The sequence below is a fragment of the Oncorhynchus mykiss genome, chromosome 21, assembly GCF_057628025.1.
Source record: "Oncorhynchus mykiss isolate SJ-2025 chromosome 21, ASM5762802v1, whole genome shotgun sequence".
NCBI lineage: Eukaryota > Metazoa > Chordata > Actinopteri > Salmoniformes > Salmonidae > Oncorhynchus > Oncorhynchus mykiss.
In genome coordinates, this window is record NC_143042.1 from 27,718,139 (window position 1) to 27,730,812 (window position 12,674).

The window sequence follows — 12,674 nt, forward strand, 5'->3', positions numbered from 1 at the left end:
ATTTTCTCATTTTGTCTGTCATAGTTGAAGTGTACCTATGATGAAAATTACAGGGCTGTCATCTTTTTTGCACAATTGTTGGCTGACTAAATACCTTTTTGCGCCACTGTATGTTGTGTTTTCGCTGTAAAACACTTTAGAAATCGGACACGATGGGTAGATTAACAAGATGTTTATCTTTCATTTGTTGTATTGGACTTGTTAATGTGTGAAAGTTGAATATTTCATTCCGCCTTTTCAGCGGAATGTTGGGGGGAGGGTTCCGTTAGCGCAACGTGTGTCCTAGACAGGTTAAAAGTGGTAGGACAAATGCTGATATCCAGATCTTTGGAATTTCATCACATTCCATGGTTAGATTGAACAGAGATGTAAGTGGTTCAGCTATGAAATCAGCTGCCAGATTTAAAAAGCAGGGATCCAAAAGATCAGGACCTGCAGGCTCTCTCTGATCTAAGGATTTCAGGGCTTTATGTACAACCTGCACTGAGAATGGCAAAAAGCTAAAAGTTTGACCAGCTCTCACTGGTTCATGCACACAGGGTTATACAGAGACAGAGGACACTGAATCAAACAGCCTACCAGATGATACAAAGTGCTCATTGAAACAATTCAGCATTTCAGTTGTCATATATAGTAACAGAGTCCTTCAAAACACATGACGGTAATTCAATAACATTACTGTTACCAGAAATAGACTTAAGACCTTCCAAAACTTTTTAGGGTCATTCAGGTTATCAGTGGTAACAGACATAACATATTCAGACTTGGCCTTCCTGAGAAGAAAATAACACTTGTTTCGTAACTGCCTAAAAATAAGCCAATCGGCATCAGAACATGATTTCCTTGCTTTAACCCAGGCTAGATTACGGTCGTGAATAATACAAGACCCCTCAGAAGAAAACCATGGATTATCCCGCCCTTTAACCCTGAACCTGCAGAATGGGGCATGTTTGTTTACTATTTGGGGAAAACCATCATGAAAGAATTTCCAGGCAGTTTCCACATCAGGGATAAGCTCAATCTTGCTCCAGTCAAAAAACTAATCATGAAAGAAAGCCAGTTCATTAAAACACTTCAAATGTCTCTTACGAATAAAACGTGGGTTTGTCTTTAGAACCTTAGTATTTCTAACAGCAACAGCACAATGGTCACTTAAATCATTACAAAAAACACCAACCGCAGAATATTTATGTGGAACATTTGTCAATAGCAAATCAATCAGGTTAGATTTATCTGGGCATTTAAGATTTGGGAGAGTGGGTGAGTTAATCAACTGGGTAAGATTCATAGAATTACAAAACATTTTTAAATCAGACACGGCTTTAACCAACACCAGTTGAGATCACCAATCAAGATCATTTCACTGTAAAGAACATAAGATGCGACAAAGAAGAAAATGCATCACCGAGAGCAGAGGGGGGTCTATAACAGCCAATCGCAGTTATAGAGAGGCCCTTTGAAACCTCAATATTCAAAGCAAGAAATTACAACTGTTTACAAATAGTTTCAGACTTTGCCACACTTACATGGAATTTAGATTTTACATAAATAGCCACACCCCCACCTTTCTTAACCTGATAAACATTGCAACCACTTATCCAAATATCTTTATCAAAAACAGACTTGCTGAGCCAGGTTTCAGAAAACACAATTACATCAGTATCAGTTGATTTAGCCCAAATCCTAACCCCATCAATTTTTGACTTAAATTAAAAATACCAAAACCAGATCTTGATTTAAAATCAAAGGGGGTTTTGAGACATTGCATATCGGGGCCAGGGTTAGGTTCCAATTTCAGTTAACTAGTCCAACACAATAACAACCTGCCTCTCTCTCGTTGCACTCCACAAGGAGCCTGCCTGTTACGCGAATGCAGTAAGCCAAAGTAAGTTGCTAGTAAGCATTAAACTTATTTAATAAAAACTATCAATCATAATCACTAGTTAACTACACATGGTTGATGATATTACTAGATATTATCTAGCGTGTCCTGCGTTGCATATAATCTGACTGAGCATACAAGCATACAAGTATCTAAGTATCTGACTGAGCGGTGGTAGGCAGAAGCATTCATTCAAATTGCACTTTAGAGCATTTTTCCAGGAGCTCTTTGTTGTGCGTCAAGCCTAGCGCTGTTTATGACTTCAAGCCTATCAACTCCCGAGATGAGGCTGGTGTAACCGAAGTGAAATGGATAGCTAATTAGCGCACGCTAATAGCGTTTCAAACGTCACTCGCTCTGAGACTTCTAGTAGTTGTTCCCCTTGCTCTGCATGGGTAACGCTGCTTCGATGGTAGCTGTTGTCGTTGTGTTGCTGATTCGAGCCCAGAGAGGAGCGAGGAGAGGGACGGAAGCTATACTGTTACACTGGCAATATTTAAGTGCCTTTTAGAACATCTAATAGTCAAAGGTTAATGAAATACAAATGGAATAGAGGGAAATAGTCCTATAATTCCTATAATAACTACAACCTAAAACTTCTTACCTGGGAATATTGAAGACTCATGTTAAAAGGAACCACCAGCTTTCATATGTTCTCATGTTCTGAGCGAGGAACTGAAACGTTAGCTTTCTTACATAGCACATATTGCACTTATTTTCTTCTCCAAAACTTTGCTTTCGCATTATTTAAACGAAATTGAACATGTTTCATTATTTACTTGAGGCTAAATTGATTTTATTGATATATTATATTAAGTTAAAATAAGTGTTAATTCAGTATTGTTGTAATTGTCATTATTACAAATAAAATTAAAAAATACATATACATAAAAAAATCAGAATAAAAATCCAAAAGAAAATTGGCCGATTAATCAGTATTGGCTCAATAAATCGGTATCGGCGTTGAAAAATCATAATCGGTCGAACTTCTAGTGTATATACTGTATCCTTCACTATCATATCTTAGCCGCTCTGTCACTGCTTATCCATATATTTTATACAAGCATAAGCATTTCCCTACAAATCGCAATAACATCTGCTAACCATGTGTATGTGCCCAATAAAATTTGATTTGAGGTGACTTTAGAAAAGCATTGTCATATTCTCATTTACCTGGCCTTTAGGCAGATGAGATAACTGTTCCATAGGTGTGTAATGTGTATCTTCATCATTACCTGGCCTGTAGGCATGCGCAGGCCTTGTCCTCCCATCTCTCTGACACAGTGAGTATCTCCTGCAACTCAGCCATGGCCTTCTCCACAGCATGGTGTGGTGCCAGCCCCACCCCAGAGTCTATCAGCCGCTTCATCAACTCCAGGGTCACCCGGTGGGGCTCTGCCAACGTCACACGCACCTAATGATAACAAAATGTTTCAATTAAATATTTTTCCTCTCCCATAAAACATACATTTTAGACTGCTGAAGAAAGCACAAAGTGAGGTAAAACACTACGCTAATGTACAATAATATCATCAGTCATCACCTCATCCAGCCAGCGGGCCTGCTGCAGCTCCTGTTTGAGCCTGGGCAGCTCAGGTAGTTCCACATCCAGACCTCCACCCAGGTCTAGCAGGGCCTGCAGCTTGGAGGAGTCAGGCAGCTCGTCAGCCAGGGCTACCTGGGCTCTCTCATGGAAGTCCTCCACGTTCTCTAGTAACTCCTGTGGAGGGAGGGAGACAGGGATGAAGGGCCGAGGGATATGGTGTTAAATACTAACAATCAAGGACTACTAATCAACTAATAGTGGTTTGGGGACAGGTCAACTTCAGTGATAAAATACAAATAGAGTAGGATGTCAAGAGGAGGAGAATTACTGTACATCTCTTAAGAAGGGCCAGTGACTGTATTAGGTGTGGGACTTACTTTGACCTGTCGAGCCTGTCCAATGACACAGGGCAGTTTGAACAGCAGCTCTACAAAGACTTTCAGCTCCTCCACTGTCAGCTTGTTACGAGTCCTGCTGCTCTCTGGATGCTGCCTGGTACTGGAATACAGAGACATATACTTTGAGTTGATTTATTAGGGTATACATGTTAAATGGTGCTTTAGGTTATGTCCCGATTTGCTACCCTTCTCCCAAAGTGTGCACTAGCACACTCTCCCTCACAGATTCTATGGTGTAAAAACAATAAAGGAGAATGCTGGCACCAAACCAATGCTTTTAATTCCATGGTGTGGAGTGTGCAAGTGCACAATTCAGGAGAAGGGTAGAGAAAAGGGATATACACTTTAGTGTGACATAACAGCAGTGTGTGTATCTGTACTCTACTGACCTGTGTCTCTGCTTGCGGCTGAGCAGTACCTGGGCCACAGAAGAGCAGGTTTCGGCCTCCTTCACCATCTCTCTGAGCCGACGGAACAGACTGTTCTCTGGATACTTCCTGTCCTCTGCATCCTCCAGAAGAACCTTCAACTCTATCAGGTCTGACAAAGGGAAATTGACAGAGACACAGACAGGGAAGAAAGACATGAGGCATGGGGTATCACAGTACAATTGTTATAATATTTTGCAGAGTATTTCCACCAGATTGTCCTCCTACCTTTCTTGTTCTTGTGGTCAGCAGCCAAGGCATCAGTGACCCGCTTGGCCCAGGTGTCATAGGACTGGGCTCTGGACTTCACCCCATACAGCATGGAGGGAAACTCCTCCAGATCATACCGGTAGCTGGAATACAAAGAGACAGAAGAGCGTCAGAATCTATTTAATATTGATTGCTATACGTGGTCAAATTGACCCATATTAAAACCTCTTAGGGATAGGCGGGACGCAAATGTCTCAACTGGCCAATTGCCAGAGGAAATGCAGAGCGAGAGATTCAAATAAAATGCTATAAAATTCAAACCTTCATTAAATCACACATGTAAGATACTCAATTAAAGCTACACTCGTTGTGAATCCAGCCAACATGTCAGATTTTTTTTATGCTTTTCGGCGAAAGCATAAGAAGCTATTATCTGATAGCCTGCACCCATCTGCACCAGCAGTGAACAAAGGAGCTAGCATATTTCAACCCTGCAGGCGCTACACAAAACGCTGAAATAAAATATAAAACATGCATTACCTTTGACGAGTTTCTTTTGTTGGCACTCCAATATGTCCCATAAACATCACAATTGGTCCTTTCGTTCGATTAATTCCGTCCATATATACCCAAAATGTCCATTTATAAAGCACGTTTGATACAGAAAAAAACAGTCACTACAAAATATTTGAAAAGATGCCTATAAACTTTGCCAAAATATTTCAAACTACTTTTTAATACAACGTTGGGTATTTTTAAACGTTAATAATCGATCAAATTGTAGACGGGGCAATCTGTATTCAATACAGGAAAGAAAACAAACCAGCGCTGCTTTTCACGTCTTGCGCAACTCACAAAAGTGTCCCCAGTTCCAAGTTGGCCTACTTCTTCATTGCACAAAGGAATAACCTCAACCAAATTCCAAAGACTGGTGACATCCAGTGGAAGCGGTAGGAACTGAAAATAGGTTCCTATGAAATATCCTATGGCAAAGACATTTCAGGGAACAGAGAGGGGGAAAAAAACAAAAAAAAATCTGAACAGTTAGTCCTCAGGGTTTTGCCTGCTACATAAATTTGGTTATACTCACAGACATGATTCAAACAGTTAGAAACTTCAGAGTGTTTTCTATCCAAATCTACGAATGATATGCATATCTTATATTCTTGTCATGAGTAGCAGGAAGTTGAAATTGGGCACGCTATTTATCCAAAAGTGAAAATTCTGCCCCCTAGCTTCCTATTGAATCATTAAAAAGCAACTTTCAATGGAGATTAGATTTATTTTGGGTCAGTGAAACTACATCCAAGTCATCACTGATGCATTGTAAAACAACTATCATTAATCAGTGGGCTCTTATGGGGGCTTCTGAGCAGTACAGAGTTCCTAACACCTCTACTTCATTCATCCATCCATTTATCCCATTCCTTCTCACCAGAGACACTTGTAACTCCCTAAATTAATTTATTCACTCACCCACCCCTCTCTCCTCAGTAGAGCTGCCCTCCCACCCCAACAACCACCCCCCCCCCCTTAGTAGAGCTGGGACGATCAGACATTTTTTATCGACACTGACCATAACAATGATGATGACGCCGGAGGGGAGGTCTGCCGTCATATCGGCTCTAAACCAACCATGATATTTTGTTTGTTTTTTTCTCGTTGTTCGTAACTTGTTTTGTACATAGTGTTGCTGTTACCGTCTCTAATGACCAAAACGAGCTTCTGGACATCAGAACTGGAATTACTCAACTCAAATTGAACGAGGAGTTCGTCTTCAATGAGTAGGATGCGAGGGATATACTACAGACACCCGACCAGGCCCAGATCCCCGTGATTCGCTGGAAAAGAAAACTGAGCTTTTGCGGAAAGAGATCAGGGTGCCTTGTGTGGATCAGGCGATGAGTGGCTAATCTGCCTTTTCCTTCCATTCTGCTAGCTAACGTTCAATCGCTGGAAAATAAATGGGACGGACTGAAAGCATGTATATCATACCACCGGGACACTAAAAACTGTAATATGTTAGGTTTCACAGAATCGTGGCTGAACGACGACAATAAGAAAATACAGATGGTGGGTTATACACTATTAGCAGGAAAGAACAGCTGCCTCTGGTAAGACACGGGGCGGGAGCCTAAGCATATTTGTAAACAATAGCTGGTGCACGATATTTAAGAAAGTCTCAAGGTTTTACTCACCTGAGAGAGTATCTCATGATAAGCTGTAGACCACACCATCTACCTAGAGAGTTTATCTGTATTGTTCATAGCTGTCTACATACCACAGACCGATGCTGGCACTAAAACCTCACTCAATGAGCTGTATACCGTCATAAGCAAACAGGAAAACGCGAGGCGGCGCACCTAGTGGTCGGTGATTAAAATGCAGGGAAATCAGTTTCACTTAATTTCTATCAGCATGTTAAATGTGCAACCAGAGGGAAAAAAATTCTAGACCACCTTTACTCCACACACAGAGACGCGTCCAAAGCTCTCTCTCGCAAAGCTCTCTCCTCCTGATTCCTGCTTACAAGCAAAAATTTAAGCAGGAAGCACCAGTGACTCGGTCTATAAAAAAGTGGTCAGATGAAACAGATGCTAAACTACAGGACTGTTTTGCTAGCACAGACTGAAATATGTTCCGGGATTCTTCCAATGGCATTGATGAGTACAGCACATCAGTCACTGGCTTTATCAATAAGTGCACAGTGACTGTAGGGCAAAAAAGTATTTAGTCAGCCACCAATTGTGCAAGTTCTCCCACTTAAAAAGATGAGGAAGTGTACATATGATGAAAATTACAGGCCTCTCATCTTTTTAAGTGGGAGAACTTGCACAATTGGTGGCTGACTAAATACTTTTTTGCCCCACTGTACCCCAAACAGAAGCCATGGATTACAGGCAACATTCGCACTGAGCTAAAGGGTAGAGCTGCCGCTTTCAAGGAGCGGGACTCTAACCCGGAAGCTTATAAGAAGTTCCACTATGCCCTCAGACAAACCATCAAACAGGCAAAGCAACAATACAGGACTAAGATCGAATTGTACTACACCGGCACCGACGCTCGACGGATGTGGCAGGGCTTGAAAAGTATTAGACTACAAAGGGAAGCACAGCCGAGAGCTGCCCAGTGACATGAGCCTAACAGATTAGCAAAATAACTTCTATGCTCGCTTCGATGCAAGTAACACTGAAACATGCATGAGAGCATCAGCTGTCCCGGACGACTGTGTGATCACGCTCTCCTGCAGGCGATGTGAGTAAGAACTTTAAAACAGGTCAACATTCACAAGGCCGCTGGGCCAGACAGACTACCAGGACGTGTACTCCGAGCATGCACTGACCATCTGGCAAGTGTCTTCACTGACATTTTCAACCTGTCACTGACTGAGTCTGTAATACCAACATGTTTCAAGCAGACCACCATAGTCCCTGTGCCCAAGAACACTAAGGTAACCTGCCTAAATGACTACCGATCCATAGCACTCACATCTGTAGCCATGAAATGCTTTGAAATGCTGGTCATGGCTCACATCAACACCATTATCCCAGAAACCCTAGACCCACTCCAATTTGCATTACTGCACCAACCGATCCACAGATGACGCAATTTCTAATGCAATCCACACTGCCCTTCCCCACTTGGACAAAAGGAACACCTATGCGAGAATGCTATTCGTTGACAACAGCTCAGCGTTCAACACCATAGCTGAGTGATGAGCTTTGAGGGTACTAAGGACCCTGGGACTAAACACATCCCTCTGCAACTGGATCCTGGACTTCCTGACGGGCCGCCCCCATGTGGTAAGGGTAGGTAACAACACATCCGCCACGCTGACCCTCAACACGGGTGCCCCTCAGCGGTGCGTGCTCAGCCCCCTCCTGTACTCACGGTTCTCTCTCATGACTGCAGAGCCAGGCATGACTCCAACAACGTCATCATTAAGTTTGCTGATGACAAAAGTGGTAGGCCTGATCACCGACAACGACGAGACAGCCTGTAGGGAGAAGGTCAGAGACCTGACCGTGTGGTGCAAGGATAACAACCTCTCCCTCAACGTGATCAAGACAAAGGAGATGATTGTGGACTATAGGAAATAGAGGACCGAGCATGCCCCCATTCTCAACTGGGCTGAAGTGGAGCAGGTTGAAAGCTTCAAGTTCCTTGGCTTCCACATCACCAACAAACTAACATGGTCCAAGCACACCATTACAGTCGTGAAGATGGCACGACAAAACCTATTCCCCCTCAGGAGACTGAAAAGATTTAGCATGGGTCTTACAACTGCACCATTGAGAGCATCCTGACGGGTTGCATCACTACCTGGTATGGCAACTGCTCGACCTCCGTATGCACTACAGAGGGTAGTGCATACGGCCCAGTACATCACCGGGGCCAAGCTTCCTGCCATCCAGGACCTCTGTACACGGCAGTGTCAGAGGAAGGCCCCAAAAATTGTCAGACTCCAGCCACCCGTGTCATAGACTGTTCTGTCTGCTACCACACGGCAAGCTGTACCAGAGCGCCAAATCTAGGTCCAAGAGGCTCCTGAACAGCTAATCAAATGGCTACCCAGACTAATTATTTGTTATTCTTAACTCTTACTTTCTTTGTTGTTGGTATTTTCTTAAAACTGCATTGTTGGTTAAGGGCTTGTAAATAAGTCCCACACCTGTTGTATTCGCTCATGTGACATATACAATTTTGATCAAATTTGATTTGACAAATCACTTAGCGATCATTAAGATAAGTAGCCTATTTTAGATAAATGTGAAGTTTGAAATGAAATGTTTGTTAACATGGGTGATTGTTAATAGGACAATTGATAGCTACAACCATTAAGCTAGTAGTAGTTTAAAGGATAATAAATTAAAAACTAGTGCACATTGTTATGAAGTTATTGCTCCAGATGGTCTTTGGTCCATATCACACAGCTGTAGTAACTAACCGTAGACACTTGATTCCCAGGGGACAGTCACATAGCTCCTTGGCGTGGTGCAGACAGACGAGATGCTCTGGGCTGCAGGGACACGTCAGAGCTGACAGGAAACAGGTGGTCTTACACTTCTGACACTGCCGTTCGTCATCAGGGACCAGCTCAAACACCTCCTGCTCCGAGGACAGCACACCCTGCAGACAGAGGGAAAATCGCAACCAGAAAACAATCCACTTCAACTAGACTGGAAGGACGAATGTGAAATTACAGAATTGATTAACTTTTGGGGTGATAGGAAATCATTTGAAACATATCTTTGGGATCGTGCGATGTCAATATATTGTTAGATAGTGTATCATCATAATGTATTCCCAGGTAAACCCCGCTTGCATTACTTCACCCTCTCTGTCCTGGCCCTCCTGTCAAGTTCTCCTAAAGTGACAAAAAGTTGTTTATATAGAAATCCCCCTGGGCCCTGTCCCTCACCATCTCCTGCAAGGCCTGTCTGAGCCGTGTCTCTTCCTCCATCATCTCTCCCATCTCTCTGAAGACTGCAGCAGCCAGCTCCACATCCAGGCTCTCGGGGTCGGCAGCCATCTTGCACAGCAGCTCCTCGTGGGAGAAGACACAGTAGCGGTGGAGCCGCCGGTAGTGGGCCACACACTGACGACCCATCGGGAGCTTGAAGGGGATGGACACACAGAGACAGTCAAAAGTCTAATCGATTCCTTTGATCCTTTCTCCTCAAAACATCAAGGAGAAGCAAAGAAAGCAATGGAACGGGAATATCTAAGATGATTGAGTCACCAAGACAACAATGCAGACAGTAAGAAGGGTATAAAATATTTTACGAAACAATTTTAAGCTCCCAACTAGGCTTGGGCGGTATACCGGGGCATTTGGAAATAGCCACGAGATGGTTTTCCAATACCGTCAATAGCGTTGAAACTACTTATTTGATGTTTTTTTTATTAATTTGAATATCTGTTGCAACTCAAGTAAATACCTGCAGTCAACTTGTGCAATATGTTTGGAGATAAAGATTGCGATCTTCCATTTCACCAGTAACATAAGCTTCATAATGAAAAATTAACGGTAGTCCCCAGTCACGTTGTTTTTGTTTACAAGCACAGAACTACTACTGAGACCACAGCCTTGTGAGTCACTCACAGTTGTGCAGCATGCACCAGGTGATCTAGTTACAGTATGGAATTCACAACTAAATGTTTGCCTGCAAGATATCTTATAACTAAGTAACTGTCTAAAATGTGGTAAATGCTCTGAAGTTCTGCATTTGGTTTGCTAATTTAGTAGTTAGTTAGCTAAGTGGTTAGCTTCTTCCAAAATCAAGCATTCAGATAATCCCCTTCCTGATCCAAAGCCTTGCTGTCTAATATTTGTTTTGTGCGTGCAGCATTTGAGTTTAGGTCAGTGACTATAAAATATTTGAAATGCGCTTGTTAGCATTTAGTTAGCATTCACTATGGGATTTTACATGTTCTTGTTAGCATTGTTAACCTTTAGATGACAGATTATCAATTGGGTTTGAAAACAGTGCCGGTATTACCGAATATTCCGTTATGGCACAAAATCGGTATGAAGGTATGATAATCTTGATACCGCCCAAACCTACTCCAAATTTCAAAATTCCAATTAAACATTCTGGTAATATGTGTTTACACACAAACACTTGCTAAAACTTTAAACTCACCCAGTCTGCGGTACAGAAGTTGACAGCTTCAGCAAAGTTGTATCCCTGGTTGAAGCCACTGTGGTAGGCTCTGGGAAAGGTCACCACAAACTCCCCCGCACACTGGTTGGTGCGGAAAACCTAAGTGGCACAAACACACACCAGTAAAAGACACGATGCAGAATTGGTCTTGTAAAAACAGCTGTGGAAAAAGCACCCAATTGTCATACTTGAGTAAAAGTAAAGATGCCTTACTAGAAAATGACTCAAGTAAAAGTCACCCAGTAAAATACAACTTGAGTAAAAGTCTAAAAGTAAAAATTATTTAAAATTGCTTATATTACGCAAACCATATGGCAGTTTTATTTTTTTCAATTTATGGATAGCCAGGGGCACACTCAAACACTCTGACATCATTTACAAATGAAGCATGTGTTTAGTGAGTCCGTCAGATCAGAGGCAATAGGGTAGACCAGGGATGTTTTCTTGATAAATTTGTGAATTGGACAATTTTCCTGTCCTGCTAAGTATTCAAAATGTAACGAGAACTTTTGGGTGTCAGGTCAAAATGTCTGGCGAATGTAGTTAAGTAAAAGTTGTCCAAAATATAAAACAGTAAAGTTCAGTATAGATACCCAAAAAAACTACTCAAGCAGTACTTTAAAGTATTTTAAGTACTTCACACCACTGCGTAAAAGAGGCCAGGGGCCGTATGTATCAAGCGTCTCAGAGGTGGAGTTCTGATCGAGGGTCAGATCTCGACCCTTGAGATCTATAAACGTATTCATTGTGATCCAACAGGCAAAACTGTTCCTAGATCAGCACTCCTCCTATGAAACAGTTGATACATACAGCTACTGATGGAAACACACACTACATACGGGCACTCCATGCTCCATGAGGATGTTGGGATTCATGATGGTGACAAGCTGGTGCAACAGGTCAGGCTGAGAGTCAAACAGCTCTGGGGCCAGCTTCTTCATCACTGACTCCAGCTGCTCTGCCGCGTGGGCCGGGACACCATACCACGTCTTAGGCTCCCCCCTGGAGAGACAGGCAGAGAGAGAGATGGTTAACCAATCAGTCAAATGAAGATAGGGAGTACAATTGTATCTATGACCCATTGCAATGTAATGGGAATTTTAATGTTGGTTCTTTTCTTATAACTAATTTCTGTGTTCTATTACAATCTTCGGCAAAATCATTCGCAAGGAGATTCCTGCAAAAATATTATTTGAAGATTAAATAGAGGGCTGTTATAGGCCAATGTTTGTGTTCATGCAAGTGACTGTACAAATCCTCACTTATCAGTAGCTGCAATTTGGCAGTACGCCCAGATGTTGTTATGAGAACGAACAAAAGTTCTGTTTCAAGGTCTCAGAGAGGAGAGGAGAAGCCTCGTGAGGTGTTGGTCTGTCATGTTATGAAACAGTATTGGTCAGTCACATGAATGAAACAAAACGGTAATGATGAATTAATTATGCTAAATCATGCAAATATAACTTGTCTGTGTATAGCCATATATAAGACAACTGCTGGGAATGACCCAGGGAGAGCTCCTGATTGACATGTGTACTATGGTGT

General features: G+C 42.3%; 1 protein-coding gene across 24 annotated transcripts in view; it reads right to left on the reverse strand.

Moving 5' to 3' along the window:
• LOC110500291 (lysine-specific demethylase 5A) overlaps positions 1–12,674 on the reverse strand; it is a 76,826-nt gene that overhangs the window by 30,486 nt on the left and 33,666 nt on the right. For all 24 annotated transcript variants that reach the window (XM_090214331.1, XM_090214333.1, XM_090214337.1 and 21 more), the window contains 9 exons: positions 11,972–12,134; positions 11,112–11,231; positions 9,887–10,081; positions 9,413–9,594; positions 4,483–4,607; positions 4,216–4,366; positions 3,806–3,926; positions 3,426–3,602; positions 3,118–3,296 (listed from right to left, as the gene is read on the reverse strand). In XM_090214331.1, the coding sequence (XP_090070457.1) occupies positions 3,118–3,296; positions 3,426–3,602; positions 3,806–3,926; positions 4,216–4,366; positions 4,483–4,607; positions 9,413–9,594; positions 9,887–10,081; positions 11,112–11,231; positions 11,972–12,134 (1,413 nt within the window). The remainder of the gene's footprint in view (positions 1–3,117; positions 3,297–3,425; positions 3,603–3,805; positions 3,927–4,215; positions 4,367–4,482; positions 4,608–9,412; positions 9,595–9,886; positions 10,082–11,111; positions 11,232–11,971; positions 12,135–12,674) is intronic.